Genomic DNA, 27,752 nt, shown 5'->3' on the forward strand with positions numbered 1-27,752 from the left:
GCGTGTAAGTCGCCTTGCGCATAGCCACGTGCGCCGCTTGGCGTGAGGGCCTCACAGCCTGCCCAAGGCCCTCCGGCCACTCCCCGCGGCTGCGCCCACCGAGGCGGGCCCTGCAGTTGGGTTCAGGGTCTCCCTCTGGGGGCAGCATCCCGGCAGCCAAAACTGCCTCCTATTTCACCTGGAAGGAAGGCACTCGTGAGTAGAGGGGCGCGGTGGGCAGAGGAAAGGGGGAGGGTGTGGTGAAGCTCAGGCTCCTTAAGTACCAGCCCAGCCCCAGAGGAAGAGCACTAATGAACCCCGTGTTGTAGATGGGGAAACGGGGACTCCCAGAAGGAAGACGCATTGCCTGCTAACTGAGCGGTTTCATTTCCTGGGCATTACCCACCTCCAAGGGGCCTGGCACCTGGGCGCCGTGATTTCCTCGCCCCGGACTTCTCACACTTCAGTGCGCTCACGCGTCACCTGGGGCGGCTCGTTAAGATGCAGATTCAGACCCAGCCTCTGAGATCCTCAGTTCTGACCTGTTCCCAGGTGTTGCTGCTGCTGCTTGTCTAGGGCCACGTGAAGAACGAGGCCCCAGTTGCTAGGCTGTCTTTGTGATGAGCTCGGAGCCCAGTGCATTTCAACAGCGCTCCGGCAGCAGGGGTGGGAGGTCTAGCGCTGGGCTCTCCGGATTGAGCTGTGCTGTGAGTTTAAACTATCCACCAGGTTTTGAAGACTTAGAATAAAATGATGTAAGACATCTCTTTAATACCTTTTTCTATTCCTTACATGTTGAAATGATACTGTTTTAGCTATTCTGGGTAAAATTTTACATTATGCACGTGGACTGTGTTCTGCTTTCAGTGAAGAGCTCTGGTCTAGAGCTCTCCACCAGGCAGGGGCGATGTTGCCCTCCAGGGGATGTTTGCCAATGTCTGGAGACATTTTTAGTTGTCATACCTCAGGGGGAGGGGTTGCCGTTGGTGTCTCTGGCCAGAGGCCAGGGACGCTGCTCCACACCCTGCAGCACATCCCCTTACAACCAAGATTTATGCAGCCCCAAATGTCCATTGTGCCAAGATTGAGAAATTCTGGTCTAGAATCATCCCCACTGTCTCTGAGATTATTTATTTTATGACGTATCCATTGCTTTTGTCCCCCTCCTAGAGTATGAGTGTCATGAGATCAGGGACATCGCCTGCTCGCAGCTCCTGGAACAGCGCCTGGCATGAGGTAGGTATGGCATTCCGTAACATGCGTTCAGCGTCTCTAGCTGCCTGAGCCGAACAAGTGGTTTGAATTCACCCGTGTAAATTCGCACAGGCCCACCGGCCCCGGGCCTCAGAGGCCGTGAGACCACTCTGCCCTGAAATCAAGCTAGGACACGTTCTAAACATCTTGGCGGGTTTGCGGGGCAACCCCGTACGTTCACCAGTCCATTGATGGCGGGTGTAGGAATTGACTCAGCAGGGCGGCCCGGCCCCGCCCTGAAAGGCCTTTCACAGACCAGGCTGCTTTGGTTTCCAGTGACTTTATTTACCACTCGGTGGTGGTGTCAAAGGCCTGACTCAGGCCGTCGGATTGGCTGTCTTTTCTTAGTTGCTGGGCCCACGGAAGCCCAGACCCAGGATTTCTAAGGAAGAGTCATCTCCCAGCCATCTCCCTTCGCACGGGGCCTGTGGGTGGGGGGCGGGGCGAGGCCGGAGGAGAAGCTCAGGTCCACCCCGGGCACGCGAGGTAACAGGACTGGGACAGATTACTTTCTCTTGTTCAGATATCTCTTTAATCTTCGGGGTAAAGTCTTGATAGCCACTTCTGGCCCTTCTCCCTTTCCCATTCATCACTCCCTGGGGTGGGCTCTGTCCTGGTGGAAGTCGGGAGTCTGGGCTTGGCCTCAGGGCTGGGCTGTGTGACCTTGGGGAAGTGAGGGAAGTGCTCTGGGCCTCAGTTGTGTCGTCTCTAAAACGGGGGGAGGGGAAAGAGGAGTAGGAGTTGTGTTGGTCTCCAGATCGTTCAGTGTCTCCCTCTAGTCTGCAAGAAAAAGCCCAAACTCCTTAGCCCAGCCCGGCTTTACTTCTGTCACCTTCCTGCCTCCAAGCTTCAGCCTTGGTGACCTGCCTTCAGTTTTGTTAGTGTGCCTTGGTCTCTCTCTTGCGTTCCGGTCTTGTGACCCGCTGTTCTGCCCTTCCGCGGAGTGTTCTAGAGTCGGGCTTAAAAGCATGACCGGTGGATCCCACGGCACAGGCTGGCTGTGTGCCCTTGGACAAGTTGCTTACCCTCTCTGTGCCTCCGTCGCCTCTTCTGGCCAATGAGCATAACAGTGGTACCTGATTTACGGTCACTGTGCCCATTGAATGAGCTGGTGCTTGTTGAGTTGTTAACAACGGTGCCCCAAACCTAGAAAGCCACGAGGAAAAAGGTCCCTGCCGTTGTTTTTATCATGTCTGGAACGTGTTCTCACTCGTGTCTCTGGAATCAGCTGAGCTGTCACCCTCTTCAGGGAGCCTTCCCTGATTTCCCACCTGCCAGCTGAGGTAGCTGCCCCTCTTCGGGCTTCTGAGTCACCCGACTCACCTCTGTCACCACCCTGTCGCCTGTGTGGTAACTCCTGTTTACTTGGCCTGCTCCCCTCAATAGAATGGCATTTCCTCTAGTCGAAAGGTTGGAAATGGATCACCTGCTGGCCCAAAACACAGGTGTGCCTTAGCTGGACTAGAGGGGAGTTTGGAAACATTTTCATAGGATGCTGAACTTTGGAAATAGGATGATTCTCTAAAAAATTAAGCCTATGAAAAAAGCCCCTTTAAAAAATACGATGATTTCACATAAAAACCGGGATTGCCATTGGACAATCAGAAACTCTGCTAACACGGCCACGGGCATCGCCTGCACCTGCAGGAGTGTCGCCTTCAGGCAGGCACCTGCTCGGAGTGTCCTGCAGGCTCGAGCCACCCACCTCGATCCACTCTCAGCCTCTGCTCCGGAAATAAGGAGGTGATACAAGCCTATGACCTAAATCAGGAAACCCTGGGGAGTGAAGGAGGGGTGTTGTTTATAACCACAGATGAGCCAGACAGCCCAGGGGAAACGAGCCGTGCACTCCCCCTAACTCTAGGGCACGGATCCTGGGCACCTTTGCGTTTCACAGCACACAGTTCCTGCCAAATGAACGCTCAGTGAGTGCCAAGAACAACAACTAGCATATCTGGAGCCGTTGTTTAACACGTTCACTCATCCAGTCCTCCCGAGAGCCCTATGAGGTGGGGACACTGAGGCAGGATATGTTAGTAAGCTGTCTCAACCGTACAGGTGGGAAGGGGGAACCCAGGCGGTCTGAGTCTAGAAGCCTATGTGTTGGCTAAATCAGTGGACATGCCTGCAAAAGAGAAGCTGCTCTGGGCTCAGCCTTCCTTTACAGAAGATGGACAGTACGTAGGGTTAATGGTGCGTCTTTGCATTTGGCAAGAGGAGGCTAACTAGGGCACATCTGTCACTCGGGTGTCTGATGAGACATGACTTATAACTGAAGTCTCGCCCACACTCCCTGCAAACACAGGGCTTCTCCCTTGTATGTGTCCTCGGGTGCTTGATGAGACCTGACCTATCCTTGGAGCCTTGCCCACGGCCTCTGTACTTGACTTTTATAATTCTTGATACTCCTTTCCCCATGAGTATACGATTCCTCCAGTATATATGATCACAGCACACGAAACGAATGTTTTTTTGAAGGGAGAGATAGTCTGGGAATATCCTTTTGAAGTCCAGGAAAAAGGCAACTGTTTCTTAAAAAAAAGAGGAGAAAAGTAAGAGGGTGGGAGAAAGGGATTCTGCTCCCCAGCAAAGTGAGTGAAGAATTACAGGGCAGGCACAGCAGAGGGGGAGAGACAGGAGAAGGGAAACGGAACAGGGGCCCCCAGAGGCCCGAGGAGGAGCTGCTGAGGGAGAGACCAAGAAGGCAAGAGGTGGCAGATTTTTAAAAATTCACGGCGAGACCTCAGCAGCTTCAGGCTGAGGCAGCCACCTGGTTGGCTGTGCTCAAAAGAACGTGCCCTCACTGGGGAAGGGAGAAGGAGAGGAGACCCTGAGAAAGAGAGACCACAGAGATGCAGATGCCAGGCTCAAATCCCAGCCTGGGCCCCCCCTACTTTTCACCTTGGTTTCCAAGTGGGTGTTCCAGCCACAGGAGGGGAAGTGTTCAGACAGAGCTCGTCTGGTGGCGGTGAGTCAGGGGCCCAGCCAGGCCCTTGCCAGCCCCGGGGCGGGGGGGAGCCTCTTGCCCACACGCCTGGCAGCAGCTGCTGGGTGTTATCAGGAGCCACAAGGCCGCAGGGGCCTGGCAGGCCATGCAGATTCCCTCCAGATGACCCACGGCCACGGGGTCCAGCTCCAGAGCCCTGTGGCTCTGCTGCTTCCATTCGATCTGGCCATCTTCTGAGTGTTTGCGATTTCAAGGTCAGCAGTGCAAGGGAGACAGGCTTGCAGGGCACGATCAGCCTAGCTGTAAAGGACTGTCACCAAACAGTTTATAACTCACCTCCCTTCGGTCGTAAGCCCTGAGAGGGCAGGAGTCCTGTTGTGGACCCCACTGCGTACCCAGCGCTTGACATGAAGGTTGGTATACAGGAGGTGCTCAACAACTGAATGACTTAGCATGCATTGAAATCTTCCTGCTGCCCCTGACTAGCCGTGGGACTCTGCCCAAGTCCCTTAGCCTCCCTGAGGTGCCACTTCCATCATCAGTATAATGGGATACAGCCAATAAAAGTACAGACTAGGGGCATCGTCCCCCTCCTGCTGTGAAATAAGATAGCGGCACGGGAGTGGGGTGCTGGGGGCATCCACTCTGTAGGTGTCTCTCAGATATGGGGGGAGGTGCGATGGACGAGACGCTTTCATGTTCGGAAAGTCTGCAGCTTCTGTGGTAGGTAGTTCCAGGTGCGTTGTACAGATGCTACTTTTTAGGAAGACGGTGTGGTTATGTGGTTGAGGCCTCATGTTCTGGAGGCCCAATACCTGGGTTCAAATCCTGCTTCCACCCCTCGCTTCCTGTGTGATCCCGGGCAAGTCACTTGGTCTCTCTGAGCTTGTTTTCCTGTGTGTAAAATTGCGTCGTCGTGAGATTTCAAGGAGATCCATCCCAGACTGACCCTGGCACAGAGTAGATGTTCCAACATGTGTAAACCATGATCACTAGTTTCCACCCCCCAACCCCGTGAAGCAGACACGACTCCCCCCAGGGTGCAAAAGAGGAAACCAGAGCCGGCCAGGTGGGGAGGCGGGCCTGACGGTGGAACCCTAAGTAGACGCCCCTGTCCCCGAGGCCCACCACAGCTGCCAGAAATAAGGTGACGTATGGCCAGCTCTGCCTCCACCCGCTGTCCCCGGGGAGAAGTGAAACACGAACCCACCAGGGTAAGAAAGAGGAGAAGGAAGCAGCTGAGGTGAGGAGAGGCAAGTGGCCCCGAATCCTGTCAGAAGGACCGTCTAGGGCAAGGTCAAGTCCAGGTCGGTGAGAGGGTGGAGGTGGTGGGAGGATAGTGTGACAAGAACAGAGAGGGAAGTTGTTCGCATCTGGCTAGATACCTCAGCTGTGACCTCCTGTCTCTAAGGAGAGGGGTCCCTGCAAGATTTGCTTTCAAAACTCTCCTGGGAGAAAACTCATGGCCCCGATTCTTAGAAACTGCCCTCATCCCAAGACAATAAACAACTCAGCAGCTTTTTGACTTTCCAACCAGCACCCAGGGGTTGGCCTTCTGCCCGGGGTACCTTCAGCCTCTGATGAGAGCTGTCATTCTCTACACGTTCAGCCTCCCCATTTTACAGATGAGAAAACTGAGGTTCAAACGAGGCCTCGGGCCCTAGCTCTGCCATTACTAGCTCTTGGGTCCTAGTGGTTCACCAGCCAGGCCTGTTTTCCCATTCCTAAAGCAGAGGTGTTCAGGCCCCGTCTTCCCTTCCATCCTTCCTCTTCCCTTCCCTCCAGAGCAAAGGGTGTGGAATGCTAAGGTGAAGGTCACCTGATCAAGTGGTGTGGATTAGCCAACAACCCAGCCCTGAGGTCAGCCTCTGGAAGCAATTTAAGATGGCCCAGGGATCTGAGATTCCACACTCCCACAGGCAAGCAGAAGTGTTCCCTCCCACATAGGGCAGCCTCCCTTCCTGAGCAATTCTGCTCTGATTCTGTGGGTGAAGCAGCTGTGCCTTCTGCAGAGCTCCAATGCCAGGCTCATCGCAGGTCTTGGACCAGGCAGGATCCTCCAGCAGGGATTACTGTCCCAGCTTGGAACGAGCACCTTCCATGGGCCAGGCACCAGCCAACAGTAACCACGTCTCTCCCTATGCAGCAACCCTCAGTGAGGCAAACCCACACTTACCATACCCATTTTACACCCACGGAAGCTGAGGCTCAGAGAGGCACCTTGCCCAGGGTCACGCAAAAGCAGAGATTCAGACCCAACCTGGGTGATTCCTTCAGACAGAGCCGTTCCATTTACATCAACACCAAGTGACTGGATTATGCGTCATTTTCTTTCTTTTTTATTAAAAACATTTTCCCCCTCTAGTGACTTGCGTTAACCAAGGGAGCAAGGCGGTAACCAATGGAAGCATTTACAGATAACAGGCTGTGTCATCTGGAATTTGATTTAAACGAATCCAGTTTGGGGAGGGATATAAATCAAGCAAAACTGTCCATGAACTGATCGTTCTTGAAGCTGGGGTATTGGGTTGAGATTCTCTAGACTGTTCTCTCCCACTGTGAAGAGGTTTGAAAATGTCCATGATCATGTAAAAATGTCGTTTAAATTTAACATGTGTAAAGTAGTGAATTGGGGATACATTCACTACTGGGACAAGCTGTGTGCCATGGGGGCGGGGGGAGAGGGGGGCGTGTCGCCCGCCCCACAGCTGAAAGCATTTTAAGGTTGCCTTGAGAAGGCATTCATTACGGCCTCCTGGGTCTGCTCTCCCCGGACCACGAGGGCCCTCTTTGCCTCCGAGAGAACAGTCTGCCCACAGATTGGCAGCCACGTGAAGACAGCATGTCAGGGTTCCTGCAACCACACTGCGGTTTTATGATGGAATTTGGAACCATAAGTGGTTCATGTTCAGCCAGTCAGGAGATCTGAGGAATCTCTTATAAATGTTACCAGCAAAGGCACAGTGGCTGCCTGTGCTCTGTGACACCCGGAAAATTGGAAAAGATGGGACCTCTGATGTCTGTGTGTTGGTCACGGGTCCAGAAGTGACCCCTCTCTGCAGGCTGCCGGGGGCCCCGTGCTCAGTCCTCGTGCCTTTTCCCACTGTGCCCTGGGAGCTCCACTTGTCCTTCCAGGCCCCCTAGAAACAAGGAGACCCCCCTATCGACAGCCTTTCCTGTCTGCACCTGCTCCTTCCTCAGACAAGTGGAATCAGCTCTCCACTGGCCTTCATTATATTGAACAACATTCATTTATTCAATAATTATTTATTAAACACCAACCATATGTACTGGGGTTACAGCATAGAGTCAGTAGATAGATAGCATGTACAGCAATAAGAAACATGGTCCCCACGCTCCAGGAGCTTCTAATTTCATAGGGGAGAAAGGCAATCATCCACTATGAATACTACTAATTATTTAATTACAATTCTGACAAGTGTTTTGGAGAAGCCTAGGAGCTGTGAGGGCATATAAAGGAGAACCTGGTCTGTTAGGGTGTGGGCTTTTTTGAGAGAATAATGTCTAAACTGAGATCTGGAGAGTGGAGGTATTCGATGTCCAAACAGGGAAAAGGGGCTGTTCCAGACAGAGGGAATAAAGGGCAGGGAGGCACGGCTTGTTGAAGGAAGTGGAGGAACGGTGTGTGGTCTGTGTAGTGTGGAGTACAAGGGGGAAGGAGGTGGTGGCAGATTAGGAAGGAACTTGAAGGCCAAGTTAAGGATGATGGAGTACTCATGAGAGTGTGTGTTTGGGCGGGGGAGGTGATGTTATCCTTTTGAACCTAAGATGATCATTTTGGTTACTGTGGGGCTGAGTGGATCAGAGCAGGACACATTTGTGAGAATTAGGAGAAAGCACTCCACGCCCAAGGAAGACATAGTTCTGTAGACCCATGCTTACAGAATGGAGCCTGGCCTGCTTTTCAGTGCCTACTAACTCTGAGCCAGTACCCTTGTGCAGTGAACAACCTGTACAACTGTACATAACAGCCATGGATATTGGGGAACAGAGAAATCAGAAGACTGTAGAACATTTGTTGACAAGTCTGCCTAGTCCACTGTAAACACCTTGACTTCTGAGTTCTTGAGCTCCACATTCATGTTTGCAGCTCCAGTGCAGGTAGGAGATGCTCCAAATGTTTGCTAAGTAGATTTTTCTTTGGCCATTTTTTTTTCTTCCTTTGACTTTCTGTCGTGTTATTCTCTTCTTCTAAAGTCGTAGTGGCTTCCTGTTCACACACACCTGTTAGGTGTTAGGAGGCACTGTGTCAGGCACTTTGCCTCTTTAGTCCTCCAAATATCTTCTCCTCTGTCCATTCGACAGAGACTAGGCCAGGGTCACACAACTAGGAAGGTGGACAGGGACCTTTCTAAATCCTTAACAGGCAGGTCATGCTGTGTGTGACTCTGTCAAGTTCTTGGGGCAGGGTGAAGGTGGGGAGCAAGGCGGCGGCATACCTTCTGGTAAGGATCCTTGAGGTTGAGTCTCTAAACCTTGAATCTTAGAATGTCAGTGTTGAAAGGGATCATCTGGGGCCTCATTTTACAGACGGGCCACCAAGGCTCAGAGAAGGGCTGGAAATGGTTCAATGTCACTGAGTTAAGTTAGAGCCAGAGCAGGACCAGGAACCAGGTCCCTTGACAGGTTGGGAAGAAAAAGATAGATATCAGGAGTAGAGATTAGAAGAGAAAGACCAAGGGAGGGATCGCCCTCTAGGGATGGTATCTAACCGTGATGGGTATCAGTGAGGTGGCCCGGGGGTTAGCTCAGGACAACAGAGTCCTGGGTGACGGTGTGAAGGGGAAGAGCAGGCAGAGACAAGAGAACTTCCTCAAGGTCTGAGCAGGTCTCTAAACTGGAATCCATTTGGGTCCAGCCTGGCTTTAGACTCTTTTTTAAAATTTTTCATTTTTAAATTTTTTTTTTTTTTTGGAGTATAGCTGCTTTCCAGTGTTGTGTTAGTTTCTGCTGTCCACAAAGTGGATCGGTTATGGGGGTGGGTGGGATGATTGGGAGATTGGGATGGACGTATATACACTATTATATGTGAAATAGATAACTCACGAGAACCTACCGGCCATAGGCTTTTCAGACAAAAAGTTGATTTCTTGTTCTGGGCCAATGGCCAGGAAAGACTTTGCTGTCAGCAGGCTGCAGACGGCTGCTCTTAGGGCGCTGGGCAAGGTCAGAGAGAAGGCCTGGTTCCTCTTCCCAGCGCCTCCAGCCCAGGTGCCCTCTGAGGGCCCCATTCCAGTTCCCAGCCGCTGCCCGCTCGGGGTTTTCCTGCTTCTGGGTCTGCATCACAGCCCCTCTTATGTCACATTGCTTCAGATCCCACTAAGCATTTGTCTGAGCTGGAAAATCCCTCAGAGCCCGCCCAGGCAGCCCGTGACCGTGACCGTAGCGGCAGGAAACTGTGACAGTGAGGCTCGCGGGGTATGAGGTTTATTCTTGGTGTGTGGTTGGGAAGGGCGGGGCTGCATGGGGGTGGAGTGGCATGGGATGGTCAGGAGAGAACAGCGAAATCCCAAAACGAGGAACCCCTCAGAGAATTTCCGGCCAGTTTTCCTTCCCCAAGTGGCCTCTGCTTCCAGCCCCCAGGACTGTCTCCCTGCGTTGGATCTTCATGGAGCCTCTTGGGGAACATCTCAAGCCCCAGGGTCCAGCCCCTCTATTTTAAATAGAGCAGTGTACATGTCAGTCCCACACTCCCAATCTATCCCTCCCCACCAATGGCAACTTTATTTTAATCCACACATCCTCCTTGAGGAGCAGGTATTAATCCCGTTTTACAGATGGGGAAACTGAGCACAGTGTTGTACACCTACTCATTCATCCACTGACTCATCAGTTACTTACTGAGTCCCCACCATATTGTGCCCACTGTCCTGGGTGAGGCAGAGGGAGCCCAGAGTACAGTCCCTGCCTCAAGTGTACGCGTATATATTCTAATGGAGGATTCCAGCCATGAGCAAATAAGCCCGTCAACAAGGAATGTACCTGCAGATTGGTATCAGGAGCACGCAGCGCGAGGAGGTGGACCGTCAGTGGGGGTATAGTCGTGGGTTTTTTTGTTTTGTTTTCTGTTTTGCGGTACGCGGGCCTCTCACTGCTGTGGCCTCTCCCGTTGCGGAGCACAGGCTCCGGACGCGCAGGCTCAGCGGCCACGGCTCACGGGCCCAGCCGCTCTGCGGCATGTGGGATCTTCCCGGACCGGGGCACGAACCCGTGTCCCCTGCGTCGGCAGGCGGACTCCCAACCACTGCGCCACCAGGGAAGCCCCTAGTTGTGCTTTTTTGTTGTTGATTTTGGCCGCGCTGCACGGCTCGCTGGATCTTAGTTCTGCAACCAGGGATCGAACTTGGGTTCCCACAGTGAAAGCGCCGAGTTCTAACCACTGGACTGATGGGAAATTCCCTATAGTGGTGTTTTAGAAAGGATGCTGGGGGAAGGTTTTCTTCACAGGTGACATTTGAGCTAGCTTTGGATGGGTGAGAAAGAGCCCAGGGAAGGTTGATCTCAGCAGGACCAACAGTGAGAGCAAAGGCCCTGGGGTGGGAAAGGCCTGGTGGGTTAACGGGAGCTCCGGGGAGGGACTCATGTGAACAGGGGGGAACGTGGGAGGAGGGGAGGTGGGAAAGCAGGTGGGCCTGGGTCACGGCGCCCTTCCAGACCCCAGGGAAGGGATGGAGGCATCGGGGGCTGTCAGGGGCAGAGGATGGATTTTAACCCATAAATCCAAGCCTCCGTGGCCAGCCTGGGCTCTGCCCCATTAGCCCAGGCCTCAGCCTTGACTCTGAGCTAGGCTTGGAGGAGGGGGAGAGGGGAGGCTGGCTGGGACCCCACCTCTGCTCATGGTGTGTCATAGGACAGGCAGAGCCACTCCCCGTTTCCCAGCTTTGGAGCCTGTCGGGGCTGTGGGTTCCCCATTGAACAACAGGAACAAATCTGGGGGGCATCGGACAATCAGCCCTAAGGAAGGAGCCGCTGTTCCAACCCAGGACCCTGCCTTGCCGGCTGCCCCCAGACCGCTGGGCCTTCTGCCTTCCTGCACTTGCTGTTCCCTCACCATCGAGTTGGCATCGGCCCCACCTGGGTTCAAATCCTACCATCAGAGCCAGTGGGACAGTGAAGGAGTCATTTCGTTGCCCCCCTGAGCCTCACTTCCCTCACCTGTGAAATGGGCTCACACCTGTCTGCTCTCTAGGGCTGTGGGAGGACATTAAATCTGATGAGAGTGCTATTAGCAAACACGGAGAGCCTGCTCTGGGCCAAGCTTGTGCTCATTGCTCTGCGTGCGGTGTTTACCTTATTGTCATGTGCACGACATGGGGTAGGGATTGTTATGGGAGCCGGCTCTGTGGGCACACGGCCCGTGCGGTCATGCAGGGCCACGACACGCTTCCAAGGGCCCTACAGTGGGTTTTAAACTCAGCCATTGCTGTCTTGAAATTTTTAACAATTTTTTGACAAGGAACCCTGCATTTTCATTTTGCACTGGGCCCTGCAAATTATGTAGCTAGTTCTGACTGTTATGTATTCATTTATACATTCAAGAGATATTTATGGAGCCAGGCATGGCTTAAAGGCCCTGGAGAGAGAGGAGTGAACAAAACAGAATTCCCCACCTCCATGGAGTTTACTTTGCATTACTTGGATCAGAGAGGGTAAGTTATTTGCCCAAGGTCACCCAGTGAAAAGGGGGTGCCCAAGTTACAACTCAGAGCTCTTAACCACAGTACCATTTCCCCTCCAGCCTAAGGCTGGAAAGTGTTTAACAGCACATCAGGCAAGGAAATAGCCACAGAGTTCTAAGCGCTTTAGATGTGTTAACTCATTGCAACGGCCTATTTTAGAGACAAGGAAATGGAGGTCAGAGAGGATGGGTAACTGGTCCAGCGTCACACTGCTGGTAAGGAGTAGAGCTGAGAAGGGGAGCTCAAGCGGACTGTCTCAGGGCCACGCTCCTAGCCCCTCCAGCACACTGCCTTTCGAAGTCATCACTCAGGAAATGGTGGCTTTTTGTAACTCTTTTAGTCACCACCATTTTTGTTTTTGTTTCCGGAGACTCCACGCAGCCACGAGGAGTGATCCCACCCAAAGTGACCCATATTGAGGGGATTAACAAATGGATGAGCAGATCCCTTCCAACGATGGGGGTAGCGTCGACAGCTGCCCGCCTCCCCCTGACCCCAACTCTGACATGATTTATCACCGGGTCCTTGACATCCAACCTTCATTGCCTTGCCTTCAGCCAGTGATGAAACCTCTCCATGTTCAGGATGTAGAAAACAGGGTCTCACCTTCCAGGAAACAGGCCGGGCTGAAGGGAGGGGGCGCTGCGGGGAGCAGTGGTTCACAGCGATGGTTATCGCTCAGTACAAGCTTTCCTTTTCCTCCCTCCGTGATGACAGTGTTTGTCCTAGGGGTGCCCTCCCCTCGAGGCTGTCACTGTTTGGAGGGTCTTGTCTCCCACGCTTAGGCTGATTTGAGGACCTGATCAGTCTGGCAGACCTGAAGCCCTGGGTGATTTCTGGGGCTCTGCCCAGACTCCCCACTCTCCTCACTGGTGTGTGACATGCTCTGTCATTCATTCATTCCTCAGCAAGTAGTTACTGAGTACCTGCTATGCGTCGGGTACTCTTCTAGGAACTGGGGGTACAGCAGAGAATAAAGCAGACAGAAATGCCTGCCCTCAGGGAGCTTATATTCTAGTCCAGGATATTGCCAACGGGGCCTTCTTTGGATTGGATGGCAGACTTGGGGAATTTTCCCTTCTTGGGCACTGGGTATTTTTTCACGCTTATAAATATTATCAAGTTTTGTCTAGGACACAGTTAGGGTACTTTTTGTTTCAGGTAGGAGAGTCAATCCGGCTCCTGTTACTCCATTTTTGCCAGAATCAGAAGTTTTTCCTTATGAGAAAGCCTCTAGGCCTGGGAGGGGCAGGACTTAAAAGCTCATCTGTTATTTATACCTTCATGTGAATGAGTTTCTGAGCTCCTTTCTGAAGCATTGTGGTTATAGGAAGTGAAGAACCGAAAGACGTTAAATTAGAATATAGGACTTAGGAGATAAATCCAGCAAGTTCTCATACAGCCATAATTTCATTTGAATTCATCATCATCTTGCAAATCTGCCAACAAGTCAGGTGCTTCTATGTTCATTTTGCGATGAGGAAGGTGAAGCTGGGAGAGCTTAAATGACTAGCTCAGTCACACAGCTAGTTAAGACTCACAGCTACTAACTTCTGTCCTCGAGCTCCTTCTAACACACTGTGGGTCAGGGGTCACCATGGGGAGGGGAGAGGGCAAAGGGCATCTGTGATCCCCAACACTTGTGCTGATTTGGTTATTTCCCATAACTTCTGCCTCAGCTTCCTAGGGGCGTAAGTCAGCACAGCTCGTGTTCCCTGAGCAGCAGCTACAGCTTAGAAAGACAGAAAGAGAAATCAGACCAGAATGTCACTTCCACGAGGGCAGGGGCCACATCCGTTTGGTTTACCCCGAGGGCCCCCATGCCTAGAACAGCACCTGACCCCTAGTAAGTTTTCAAGGACTATTTGTCAAACAACAGAACACGACAGAATGGATTTGGGGAATAAACAGACCATGAGGAACACCTGACTCTGTTGCCTTATCAGTAAAATGGAGACAAGTCTCTGCCTTTTAATGCTGTTTTGATTTTGTTGATGTATTGTATGCTAATGAGGGCAGGGGATTTTGTCTGTTTCACTTCCACACTGCTGTGTCCGCAGCATCTAAAACAGTGCCTGTCGCGTAGTAGGTGCTTAAGAAATATTTGCTGGGTGAACAGGTGAGAGTGAAATATCCAGGTTTCGGTGAATGTGTGGCACCGGGGTTAAGAGCAAGGAATTTGAAGTCACAGCTGAGTTTGACTCCTGGCTCTGCCACTCACTAGCTATATGACCTGGAAGATGCCTGTGAACCTCAGTTTCCCCATTGCTTACACTAAGGAGTGTCATCGTCTCTACATCCAGGTGTCCTGAGGATTAAGTGAGGTTGTGCCAATAAAGTTCTGAGCATAGCTTAAGGAGCAAAGAAAATGCTGCAAAGTTATAAAGTTCTCGCGTGTCTAAGAGTGAGGGTGCCATTTTTAAAAAATATTTAAAACAGTTTTTAAAAATTGAAATGTAGTTGACGTACAATAGCTTGTTAGTTTCAGGTATTTTACATAATGATTTGATATTTGCATACTTCATGAAATGATCACCACGAGGGGTCTAGTAACCATCTGTCCTCATACAAAGTTATTACAATATGATTGACCATATTTCTTATGCTGTATATTATATCCCCATGACTTATTCATTATATAACTGGAGGTTTTTATCATTTAATCCCCTTCACCTATTTCCCCCACCCCTGAACCCCTCCCTTCTGGCAACCACCTGTTTGTTCTCTGCATCTATGGGCCTGGTTTTTTTTAACTTTTTATTTTATATTGGAGTATAGCCAATTAACAATGTTGTGATAGTTTCAGGTGCACAGCTAAGCGCATGAGTCTGTTTTGAGGGTGCACTTTTTAAGGGTTGTTTTTCTCCAAAAGGACTTTTAACCCTTGGACTCCTCCCACAGACCCCAGAGGTTGTTCTCCTGAAAGATGAGGCTGCATGGAAAATAAATTCCTATCAATCTCCATTGACATTTTAGGTGCTCCTCAAGCCCGCGGGGCAGGGCCCCATCCTGCCTTACGCTGGCTTGATCCTGACGCAGCCAGATTCACCGTGGGGTCACCAGGCTCTGCTCGACTGCCCTGGTCTTCTGCAGCCCTTTGAAGTTGGGCTGTGTCTTTTCTTGTCTCGTGGTTGGCTGGGCCTCAAAGCTCACAAGCAGGCCGTTCCGCACCAGGGTGCAATGGGTGCTCGAGAGATCTCCAGCAGAGATAGGGAGTGAAATCTAGTCCTCCAGCAAAGACAGCTGCAGATAAAGTGACCACCCCGGGCTCTGCCATCCCCACGGAAGCCCTTCACCCCTCATCGATGGATCCAGTCCAAGTCTGGGTCTTGGCCCACTCACAGGCCAGAGTTCTCGGTCTTTCTGGTCTTAATTCTTTGGGCCTGTAGACGCCATAAGTGTAGGTCAATTTTTGGTTTAGCAACTTCAGTCATGATCAAGGGAAGATTCTGTGGCTTCGAAAAGAATGACCAATGAGGCTGACCTTCCTCTGGACGGCAAGGGTGAGGGAGCAGTTCAGAAGAGTGAATAGGGAGGCCTCTGGCACCAAGGGGGTGGGAAGATGCAGAAGATGAAGTAGGTAGGGTGCTGGGCACAGAGAAAGCTCTCAAGTCCTGAAAACAATTATTATGCGAGTTTGAGAAGAAGGAGGTTCCAGGCCGAAGTGTCCATATCTTTCTTTTGACGTTCAAAAGTCCTACCCATCTTTAAGGCTCATTCACAACCCACTTATTTGGAGAATTTTGTGGAGCTTAAATTTCTCCCAGCCTCACTACTACATGGCTCTCGTCCCCTTCTGCTCTGCTCCACTGCAAGCTCTCCTTAAACACATGTATATGTGTGTGTCTGTAACTAGCTTGTGTGCTTTTGTTCATTCATTCAGAAACAGGCAGTATAGTCCAATGGTTAAGAGTGCACGTGGGAACCGGGTAGCTGGAGGTCGCTCTGACAGTTACTACCTGTGTGAGTTCAGCAAGTTACCCACTTTTTCTCTCTGCCTCAGTCTTCTCATCTCTAAAGTGGGCATAATAGTACCGACCTCATCAGGCTGGGTGATGGTTAGCTAAATGACTACCTACAAAGCATTCAGAACAGTGCCTGGCACATAGTAAGTACTCAATAAATAAGATATCGTTCTTATCCTTTTTCAGCAAACATTTATTAAGCATCTCGCAATGCTGTGTGTATAACTATTACTGGGCTCGTGGAGATAAAAGATAATGCCTGCCTTCCTGAACTCTCACTTTAGACTCCACACCAACCTTTGGTAATTTCTCTTCTTTATCGGCAGGAAAATGTTTACCGATAAATTCATGAAAGAAGGACAATTATTCCTTCTCTGATCAGAGCTGGAACTGCCCAGGGTTACTTTTGACTTGTGTGCACTGTCTTAAGGACCAGAGGGTTTACAAAGAGCTCTACCACTCACATACAAAGTTATTTCTCCTCCCCTGAGGCTCAGTTTCCTCAACAGTAAGATGGGAAGTGGGTGGTAACTTCTGCCTTTTAGGGTTTGCAGAGCAAAAACAAATGAGGCAAAGCTCATGGAGGCATCCCGGAGCCCCAGATGCCTTGCATAGGATAACAGTGAGGGCAGCCTCTCACAGCCCCAGTGAGAGTTTCCTAGGAGGGCAGGGCCAGCTTCTTGGTCCCTGACAGGATAACACACACTAGGGCCAAGTGCAGGGTCTCTGTCACTTCATTAACAAACAGTTCACACAGCAGACCCAGTGAGAGTCAGAACTATCACGATTGTAAGCCGCAGAAGCTCCTCTCCAACAGCTTAGGCAAAAATAGAAACGTGGGGTGATGACTCTGGGGGTAACTGATGTGTGCACAGGAAAAGCAGAAGTGCAGGCAAGGCCTCAGGACAGCTAAGGGGTTCACTCATGTGTTCTCTTGCTGGCTGTCTCTACCATCTTATCTCTTCTCTCTCTCTGCCTGTCAGCTCTGTTCCCTCAAACCAGCTCCCTCTATGTGGCAGGAAACATGGCCATCAAGAACATCCTGTTTCCTTAGAGAGAAACTGAATTTTCTTCCCTAGATCCAAACCAAAAATGAAAAAAAAAAAAAATCTCATGGAAAGATTCTGATTGGCTCACCTTGGGTCATGTGTTTCTTCCCGGGATCAATCAGCTATAGGGGGTGGAGGGCAGCAAGGGGAGACGGAGTTGCACAGCACAGACACAGACACTAGGGGCCTACCCAGCTATCAGGACCCCAGTCGGGGAGCCTCCACTTCAGCCCCTGAGAATGTCTGAGGCTGTCCTCTTACCACACTTAGCACTTTGACTGTGCCCTGACCTGAATGCATGTCATTTCCCCCAGTAGATTATAAGCTCCACAAGAACAAAAATGATATTGGATACTCCTTTTTCTCTCTTCCCTCTCACACATAGGATGGCAACCTTAAGCACACTGCTAATCACATGGTCATGGAATGTCCCAGATAAGAGGTCACAGAACTAAGGCACAGAGACAGAAAGCAATTTGCCCAAGGTAACACAGCTCAAAGTAGATGCCAGGTCACCTGCCCTGCGATTTCTGATAGCTTTCTCTCTCTCTTAGGGTTAAAGGCTCCAATCCTCATTCTTACAAGCTCAGTCACTTCCTCCCTCTCCAGGCTTATCTCATACACTCGATAGATCTTCAAGGTGGTTATTATTTTTATTGCTATCCCTATCGTCGCCAGAGGCACCCACACTGATCCACTTCCCTCTCATTAGAGATAAAGGAATTTCTGACTCTGCATTCCAGCCAGGGGTAACTTCTTTCTCAAATCTGCCTCACCACCCCCTACCTTCAGAGCTTTTGCACTTGGAATTTCCTCTGCCTGGAACACACCTTGCTAGGGCTGCTGTAACAAAGGACCACAAACTGGGTGACTTAGACAACAGAAATGTATGGTCTCTAGTTCTGGATGCTGGAAGTCTGAGATCAAGGTGTCAGCAGGGTTGGTCCCTTCTGTTCCAGTCCTCTCCCCCAGCTTCGGGTGACTTGCTGGCCATCTTTTATTCCTTGGCCTGTAGATTCCTCCCTCTGATCTCTGCCGTTATCTTCACATGGCATCCTCCCTGTGTCATATCTGTCTCCATGTCCAAATGTCCCCTTTTGATAAGGACATCAGTCACATCGGATGAGGGCCCACCCTCATGACCTCATGTTAACTTGATTACTTCTGTGAAGACCCCTGTTTCCAAATTAGGTCACATTCTGAGGTGATGGGATGTTAGAACCCGAACCTCTCTTTGGGGGGGACACAGTATAACCCATAACAAACACCATTTTTCACCCCCTTCCCACACAACAAGACATCCTCCTTATCCGTCCCATCTCAGGCGAGCCTTCTCTGAACACCGCAGACCTCACCCGGCCCTGCTGTCTGCCCTCGTGTATTCTTCCTTCCTATTTGTTGTGGATGACTGGTATCTGCTTGTGTTGTGATCTGGTCAGTACTTGTGTCTCCCTCAGATGCTCCTCTTCGTGGGGGCAGGAGCATGACTGTGCTGTGCACCACTGCAGCCCCAAAGCCCAGAACCTGACTGTCAGTAAAGGGTATCAGTAAACGCCCATGGCCTGAATGAATGAACGATAGAGAGGTTAAGCTTCACTAATCACAAAGGCAAAGAGAAGTTTCTAAGCAAGGCCCTCAGAGTCAGAGAGATTAGTATTTCCTCTGGAGAGAAAGAATTTGCTCCAGAATCCACCAAGGGCCAAAACCCTGCCCTCACCTCTTGACTAATGGTCATGGCCTCTCCCTCCTACCCCACCATCCTGGGAGAATCCACTCAGCATAGCTTTGCAGGGAAGGCCTCAGGAACCTCGGGGAAGCTGGAGGTGAGTCAGAAAGGCTGGTTAAGTGAACAGCTCTGAAACCTGACCCTTGGCATGGAGCTTGGGGGAGGCGGGTTCGCAGAAGGTAACAGCGCTTGCTTTAAAATTCAAGGGGCCCGAGGGAGCATCATCTTGCAGAAAAGCACTCTAGTTGGTAAGGGGCCAAGTGTGGCCCAAGCTCCAGGTACCCGGGGTTGCTCTCCCACCACTGCCTGACAGCGTGGATGTTGTTGGGTCCAGCCCTGCCCGTGGGGCTCTCCTGCACTCACCTGTGTAGGAGATGCAGCTTTAACCTTTGTGGCCTCTACTCTCCCTTGTGTGGGTGGAGAGACCAGGTGGATACGTCGAGAGACCTTCATCTGGCTCAATTGAAGCAACTCGAACTACTGACCCATAAAGGAATTAGCCCCCGGGCTTCCCAGGACCCCTGGGGAACACCTCGTAGGCAGTAGAATCCCAAAGGGAAAAAGGAAGGCCTCCCTAAACCTAGCTCAGGACGAGGGCCAAGCTGGAAAAAGTGACTTGCAGGCCAGTCACCACGTTTTTCCCCAGTGAAAGGCTGACTCATTGCAACAGGCCTGGACTGGCTGGGACTCGAGCCGGTGGCTTGGAACATGCCTGGGCAGTGAACGCCTTGTCTAAAGGCTGGGTGGTGAGAAGCTGCGGGTCAGGGGAGCTGAGGCCGCGGCCCTGGGGAGCACCCGCACGCAGCCTGGGAGCCCGAGGGAAGCAGGGGGTGGGGGGTCCCTATTTTCCCTCCCCCTCAGACTCTTGGGGGCCTGGCATAGCACAGCAGGAGCTGGGTAAGGTCTGGAGGGGCCCTAAGACCCCAGGGGAATTAAGTCCTAATGTCCTAAGACATACGTGTTATGGCGTTTCCTGCCCATAGGACATGCAAACAGAAAACAACACTAAACTTAAATGTAGAGAAAACGAATAAGGTCTTGGTTTGCTTCATGAGCATTCATCCCCAGGCTTTCCTTTGAAATATCAAAGTAGAATTATTTTCCAGCAAGGGGGAAGATGGAAGGGAACTGGGCTGCTTTCCTAGTGCCCTGAGCACACGCTCAGTCTGCCCTTGGGGTGGTTTGGCGTGATGCAGAGTGCGGAGTTTGCCTCCGATGGGCCCCCCAGACCCTCTTCCCTCCTCATGCCACTGTCCATGTTGATATCCAGGGCTTTTCGGCAAGGACTTTTGAGCCATGCGTTGGTTTAAATCCTGGCTGTGCCGTCTGCTTGCTGTGTGACCGTGGGTAAGTCACTTGATCTCAAGGGACTAAATTTCTGTACATGTCAAATGGAAAGTACACAGGATAAATGCATGCATAGTGCCTAGCGTGGCACATAGCATGGAGTCTGGCTTATATACAAGATCTCTTCCAGCTTCTCCGTTTATGCCCTACCAAGCTGCTTTTTAGGAAAAAATGGTGTCAGTCATTCACACTTTAGTGTGAATAAGCTCCTGTCAGTGTCATTCCTTCTTTTCATTTATTTACTCAACAAATGCCAGGTACCTGCCTGGTACCTCATTTGAGCGAGGGGCTACTACTCTATGTACAGATTTTTCTTTTTATCCTCACAACAGTCTCTGCAAGATCACTAATATCCCCATTTGGTGGTGGAGGAAACTGAGACTCAGGGAGGTGAAAGAACGTTCCCAAGCTCAGACAGCAGAGCCTTGTTCATTCAGGAAACATTGACTGAATTTCTGCCCTGTCTCAGAATGGGGACTAGGGGCACAGCAGGCAGTGAGTCACGCCCCCATCTTAAGACCCTCATGGGCTACTGGCTGTATTTGCACATTTCTGTCATCACTCTAATTGTTAAAGTCCCTAAAAACCTTGTGCATGTGGTCAGGGAGCGCCTTCCCCTTCCCTCCAATTGCCTGTCACAGGGAGTTGCCTTCTTCCTAGTGTGTAGGACTGGCCCTGCCCAAGGCTGAGTTGCCAGATCAAGAAAGCCTCCTGCCTTTTCTTTCCACATCATTTTCTGGGGCTCCATTGAGTAGATTTCCAAGACTACCTCAGAATTCCGTTCTTCTCCCTTCTTTTGCACTTCACGAAATAATATATATTACAGAAATAACACATGTTCATTGTAAAAGAGAGAGAGAGACAGAAGAAAATAAAATAAAGCAAAAATTTTCAAAGTAACAGTAACTCCAAGTCTTGCTGAGACGGTTAAAATTTTGTTGTATTGTCTGCCAGACCTTTCTCTTATGCAATTAGAATATAATTAATAGTGATAATGATAATAATGATAACACTAATTTTAACTAACCCTGACTTGAAGCTTCCTCTGTACCAGATACCGTACTAAGCACCTTAAAAATTTTAACTCATTTATTCCTCACAATAGCTCAGTGAGCTGATTATTACTGCCCTCATTTTACAGGTGTGGAAATTGAGGCAGAGAGAGAGAACATTTAAAAGTGTACATGTTACTCTCTTGTTTTAAAATGGGAGCATTCTGAAAGCACTGTTTTGTGACCTACTTTTCTCCCCTTAACAATTAGAAATTTACCTTCTCAATTGTACTTTTTCATGACTCTTTAGCATTCCAACCTTCATGCACACCATGAATTATTCAACCAGTGTCCTGTAGGCCACTTTTCTGATTTTCAAGGTTTTTTTTAAACTATGAATGACACAGAGATGTCCATCTTTGTAGCTTAATCTTTTTTTTTTTTTTGCGGTACATGGGCCTCTCACTGTTGCGGCCTCTCCTGTTGCGGAGAACAGGCTCTGGACATGCAGGCCCAGAGGCCATGGATCACGGGCCCAGCCGCTCCGCGGCATGTGGGATCCTCCCGGACCGGGGCACGAACCCGCGTCCCCTGCATTGGCAGGTGGACTCTCAACCACTGTGCCACCAGGGAAGCCCTGTAGCTTAATCTTTGAAAACTTGATGAATCCCTCCCTGTGATAACTCCTGGAAGTGGAATCACCTCGTCTCGAGACATACCTGTTCCAAGGCTTCTGGCGCCCCTTGCAAGTTTTCTCCCAGAGCAGTAAGACTCCTGGGAGGCTAAAGGGATGTGAACCGTCACAGCCCCATGGAGGACAGCTTTGGTGATACCCATCAGAATGACAGATGCTCATGCTATGACCCAGCAGTCCCACTTCTGGGAGTTTATCCCATAAATATCATTATACACATACAAAGTGACATCCATATGTTACAATTAGTCATTGCAGCCCTGTTGGTAATAGTGAAGGGTCAGAAGTAACCCAAATGTCCGTAATAAGGAACTGATCAAGTAAATGACAGTATATCTATACAGTGAAATCATATGCAGTTGTAAAAAGAATTCCAAGCCCTTCTATGTATTCATGGGAATAGCTCCCCAAGATATCATAGGTTAAAAGTAAGTGCAGGCTACTTACAATAGCCAGGACATGGAAGCAACCTAAGTGTCCGTGGACAGATGAATGGATAAAGAAGATGTGGCACATATATACAATGGAATATTACTCAGCCATAAAAAGAAACGAAATTGAGTTATTTGTAGTGAGGTGGATGGACCTAGAGTCTGTCATACAGAATGAAGTAGGTCAGAAAGAGAAAAACAAATACCATATGCTAACACATATATATGGAATCTTTAAAAAAAAAAATGTTCTGAAGAACCTAGGGGCAGGACAGGAATAAAGACACAGACGTACAGAATGGACTTGAGGACATGGGGAGGGGGAAGGGTAAGCTGAGACGAAGTGAGAGAGTGGCATTGACATACATACACTACCAAATGTAAAATAGACAGCTAGTGGGAAGCAGCCACATGACACAGGGAGATCAGCTCAGTGCTTTGTGACCACCTAGAGGGGTGGGATAGGGAGGGTGGGAGGGAGACACAAGAGGGAGGAGATATGGGGATATATGTATACGTATAGCTGATTCACTTTCTTATACAGCAGCAACTAACAAAACAATGTAAAGCAATTATACTCCAGTAAAGATGTTAGAAAAAAAAGTGCAGGGAGAGACAAATTAAAGGTATGGGTCTATCAGATACAAACTACTATGTATAAAATAGATAAGCAACAAGGATATTTTGTATAGCACAGGGAATTATAGCTATTATCCTATAATAACTTATAATGGAGTATAATCTGCAAAAATGCTGAATCACTATGCTGTACACCTGAAAATAATATAATATTATAAATCAACTATGCTTCAATTTAAAAAATGTGTGCAGAATGATGTAAATTGCATGCTATTTTTGTATGAAAAAAGGAGGCAAGTGATAGCCCTCGTTTGTAGTTGCATGTATAAACACTGATAAGCTCTAACATAAGTTAAAACAGTACCTACCTGCCTATTTACGGTGATTTTGGCTGGGCCAGAGAGATCAAGATTAAAGAGAACGAAACAAGACAGGAGAACAGTTTTTTTCACTGATCACTTTTTGTGCTTTCAGATTCTGAAACTATGCTGTACGTCTATTCAGAAAATTCTAGCTCTTAAAATTTCCCTTCCGGTATTGTTAAATTTTTTTTAGGTATGATAACGCTATTGTAGTAATTTTTTAATGGCATACTTGCTTTTGAGAGATAGTGAAATATTTACAAATGAAATTATATAATGTCCCGATTTCCTTCAAAATAATATTTGAATGGAGGAAGCAGGATAGTATATATATTACAGATGAAAGTGATTGGACATGAATTGATGACTGTTCAAGCTGAAAAGCTGACACGTAGAGGATTCATTATGCTCTTCTGTTTACTTAAAGAAAGAATTTATTGAGGTGAAATTCACATAAAATCAAGCACCTTAAAGTGAACAGTTCAGCGGCATTTAGTACATTCACAGCATTGTGCAACCACCACCTCTGTCTAGTTCCAAAACATTTCCATCGCTTCAAATTAAAACCCTGTACCATTAAGCAGTTTCCCCCCCATTTCTCCGTCCTTCCAGCTCCTGGCAGCCATCTGTCTGTGTCCTGTCACTTATCTATTGTGGACTTATCTATTCTTGATATCTCCTATAAATGGACTCATAGTATTTGTGACTTTTTTGTCTGGCTTCTTTTACTGAGCATCATGTTTTTGAGGTTCGTCCATGTCGTAGTTTGTGTCATGCTACGTATACACACTGTAGTGTAGAGCGTGTAGTACTGCATTTCTTTTTAGTCCTTTGCGTGTATATACCGCATCATGTTTATCCGTTCATCCGTTGACGAACGTTTGGGCTGTTTCCACTTTTGGGCTGTTGTGAATAGTGCTGTGAGGAGCGTGCTTGTGCGTGTCCTTGTCAGAGTACCTGTTTTCAGTTTTCTGGAGCGTATACCTAGGAGCACAGCTGCAGTTATACGGTCATTCTATGTTTAACTCTTTGACGCGTCACTCAGCTGTCCTCCCCAGCAGCCGAACCATCTTACGTTCCCACCAGCAATGTAGGAAGGCTCCAATTTCTCCACATCCTCGTTAACATGTTTTTTCTTTATTGTAGCCATCGTGGTGGGTGTGAAGTGGCATCTCATTGTGGTTGTGATTTGCATTTCCCTGATGACTAATGATGTTGAGCATCTTCTCATGTGCTTCTTGGCCGTTTGTACATCTTCTTTGGAGAAATGTCTGTTCAAGTCCTCTGCCCATTTTAAAATTTGGTCATTTGTCTTTCTGTTGTTTCTGTCTACTTTCTTATATGTCTTAAATTCTCCACAGTAAAAAAAACCAAAAGGTACAAAAATATTAGACATTTTATTAAAAACTTTAAGAAACACACATCTCCCCTCGCCCCCGCCCCCCCTCCGGGAAAAGTAGTAGTTTTCCCTCCTTTTTCCCCCAGTTGAATTCCCCAGAGATCCCTACCTCCATATACCATAATGTGGTTTCCAAAAAAACCGTATTTGCTCTTCAAACAAGTAAATAAGCACAGGTGTCTTCCCTTTCACTCTCTTACAGGTAGGTGCAGGGTGGAACAGCAGGGCTCTCAGGAGTAGCCGAGGCTGGCTGTCCCCATCACTTTGGCCACAGCCTGAGGCCAAGCCCCCACCTACCTAGCAGGCTGGTGACTCATTCCCTGAGGGCCCCGTGTAGAGCGGAAGAAACCTCCTGGGCCCCAATCCAGCCACATCACAAGACTGGATGGACCAGCGTGTCGGTGGCTTGCATAGCCAATGGGAGAGGCTTCACCCAGCTCATGTTCTGCTGTGGCAGTCGGGCCAGACAGATGGCTTGGGATAAATGGGGGGGGGGGGTGTTGCCGAAGGGGGGATTTGGCTTTGAGTGGCCTCAGCCTCCCTCTGGAACCCGGAGGAAGAGGTAGGTGAGGTGAAGGCCGTGCCTGAGGAACGGGCTGTAGTTTGGTGCCTTCCAAACATTCTGTGATGTTTTTTAGCAATGGAATTCTTGCTTAAACAAACCTTTACGATATTTAGGACAGAGAAACAGGAAGCTGCTGCAGCTAAAGAGGGGGTGAGAAGCCCAGAGCCTGCCCTCCCTCCATGCCATGTGCACTCTGGGGAGTTCTGGGTCTCTGGGGAACATGCCGGTCCCGTTAACACAGAGTCTTTATATGCAACCACTTGGGAACGCAGCGCGGTCTGTCTCTTGGAGCCTGGAAGGGGCTCCAGAGGCCTGAGGAGAAACCTGGCAGGCCGGCAAGCTCCAGCCTGAGATTCTGACCCCCCTTCCACACAGAGAAGAGACCTCTTGCTTACCGCTCACCAGCCACGTACTGGGGAGCTGACCAAGGGCCGTAGAGATGGGCCAGGGTGTGCGTGGGCTGCAGGAACATGCAAGGGACGGAAAGGGCTGCAGTGACCTGGTCTCCAAGCCTTCCAGCCTCCATTCCAGCAAGAGAGCTGGGAACTCGGTCCCAGCCTCCCTCCCTCCGTCCAGCAGAAGTGCCTCGTCCCAAGTGGTCCATAGGGAACTACTGTCCCAGGCCCCTCTACCTGCCCCTCTCCTAACCTTAAGAGAGATGTGAGGGAAGGAGTGGCCCCTCCTCCCACCCCAGAACATTTGACATAGAATTTCCTCAAACCCAGATTCTGGTTCTCAGCGTAGTCAACCTAAGTGCCCAGCCCGCCCCAAGCTCCAGTAGTCCGTCAGGGTTAGTTCTTTAATTAGAGAATGGGCCCATTTTGGGCTGCAGGATGGTATGTGGGGACATTTGTCAGGAAGCAAATAAAGAGTCGGGCGAATAACTTTACCCTGAGCTTCAGTTATCTCCTCTGCCCACTGGGGATCATAGTACCTATTCCATGGGGCTATTTTGAGGATTAAATGAGATAATGCATGCCCAAGCCCAACGTCACAGCAGCTCAGTTTAGAAGCAGTTCTGTACCAGAGAAAGGGCCTAGCTCTGTCCTTCATGCGATGTGTAACCTCTGATGAGGCTCAGATTTCTCCTCTCTGAGCTCCAGTTTTTTCACCTCTTATTAAATACCTACCCTTCTCCGTTGCTATAGGAAGTAGAGATAAGTCACATAAACTGCTTCATATGGTGCCTGGCATAGGGAGAGTACTCAAAATATGGTAGTAACTGAGGCAATTATTATACTTTTACTATTATTATCTTTATGATTACCATTACTATTATTTAACGGGAAGGGCAATGGGGTTTTGTAGTTAAGCGCGTAGACTCTGGAGCCAAATTGCCAAAGTTTAAATTCCAATTCACCACCGGAGCTGTGTGGCTTTAGCAAGTTACTTAGCCTCTCCTTGCCTACATTTTGTTAACCATATAAGGAGAATAATAATTAAACCTACCTCATGGAGTTGCTGTGAAAATGAAGTTTTTGTATATGGAGTGCTTTGAAGAGTGCCTGGCAAATAATAAGTGCTACAAACTGCTGCTAGCAATAGTAGTATTGGTATTACTGCTACTATGCACAACCAGATTCTGAAAGCCCTCCCCTTGGATCCAATTAAGAGGCAGAAACCAACATATTCACCTTTCCACTAATGGTTTAGTGACTCAGAAGCTGTGTGACCTTGGGCCAGTTAACTCCCCTCTCTGAGCGTGCCTTTATCTATCTCCAAAATGTAAATTATACTAGTACCCGTAATGGTCCTTCTAGGTTGTTAGGCTTCATTAATGAGCCATGACCCGTGGGAAGCTTCTAGCTTCTAGTTAATTAGGCTCTTTTTCCAATGCCCTGCCTAAATCCAGCTCCACCCCCCCCAGCAAGCCTTCCCTCCCCCCCAACCCCGGGAGAGCGCTCGGATTCCCTCCCGCGGGGTGCGAAGGGGGGCTGCCCGGCGCCCGATGCCAGGTCCTATTCTGGGGGCCGAGCGAGCCCGCGGCCGTGCCAAGCTTCCCCGGGGATCAGGTTTCTGCTGACGCGGTGCCAGGCACGTCTGCTTCCAGGAACCGGCAGCCGCATTTAGCCTCGGGCCGCACATGAAAGGGCTGCAGTCGGAAACGTGACGTTGTGTCAACAGGCGAGGCAGGTCAGCGCTGGGTGAGACCATCCCGGCTGGCCGGAGGCTCACGCCCTGTCTGAAGGCGGCTGGATCGCAAGTGTCCGCTCCCCCTACCTCGGGCCACCTCTCCTCGGCCCCAAAGCCAGCGCTTCAGCCCCTCCCACTCACACACACCCCTTGGTTAACAGAGGTCCTATTTGTCCCCAAGGGGCCAGAGACCAGGGTGCGAACCCCTCCTCCACATCTCCCTCCGAACCACTTGGAACCTGCTGGAACCGACCTAGAAAGAAGATCAAGGGCAAACTGGAAGCAGAAGAGGAGGCAGAGGGAGGGCTGCTGCTTTGAGGGGTGCTCCACAGGCTCCAGTCGTGGGATTCTGGGCTGAGGCTGTGTGGAACCCCCAAACCCTTTTCAGTTCAGGGTGCGGTACCACTTCCCTCTGTCTCCACAGCTACTCCTTGAGTCACGGCCCAGGGAGGAGAGGGGGGGCAGGCCAAAAGAGCCTGGCCTTGATTCCAACCCAGTGCTCCATCCCCAGGATACACTTGACTTGTTTAGGTTTTTTACCCATAAAGTCTAGCCAGAAAAGCTTAGCAATTCATGGAGGAATTCAGCAGCTTAACAGGCAGGAGACCCTGAGGGCCAGGCCCTAAGCTG

General features: G+C 49.9%; 1 protein-coding gene across 1 annotated transcript in view; it reads left to right on the forward strand.

Moving 5' to 3' along the window:
- The window catches only part of LOC115859116 (uncharacterized), a 193,978-nt gene that overhangs the window by 26,585 nt on the left and 139,641 nt on the right, over positions 1-27,752 (forward strand). The window contains exon 3 of the mRNA XM_070046782.1: positions 1,150-1,215. Coding sequence (XP_069902883.1) covers positions 1,150-1,215 — 66 coding nt within the window. The remainder of the gene's footprint in view (positions 1-1,149; positions 1,216-27,752) is intronic.

This window comes from Globicephala melas, chromosome 11, assembly GCF_963455315.2.
Source record: "Globicephala melas chromosome 11, mGloMel1.2, whole genome shotgun sequence".
Classification (NCBI taxonomy): Eukaryota; Metazoa; Chordata; class Mammalia; order Artiodactyla; family Delphinidae; genus Globicephala; species Globicephala melas.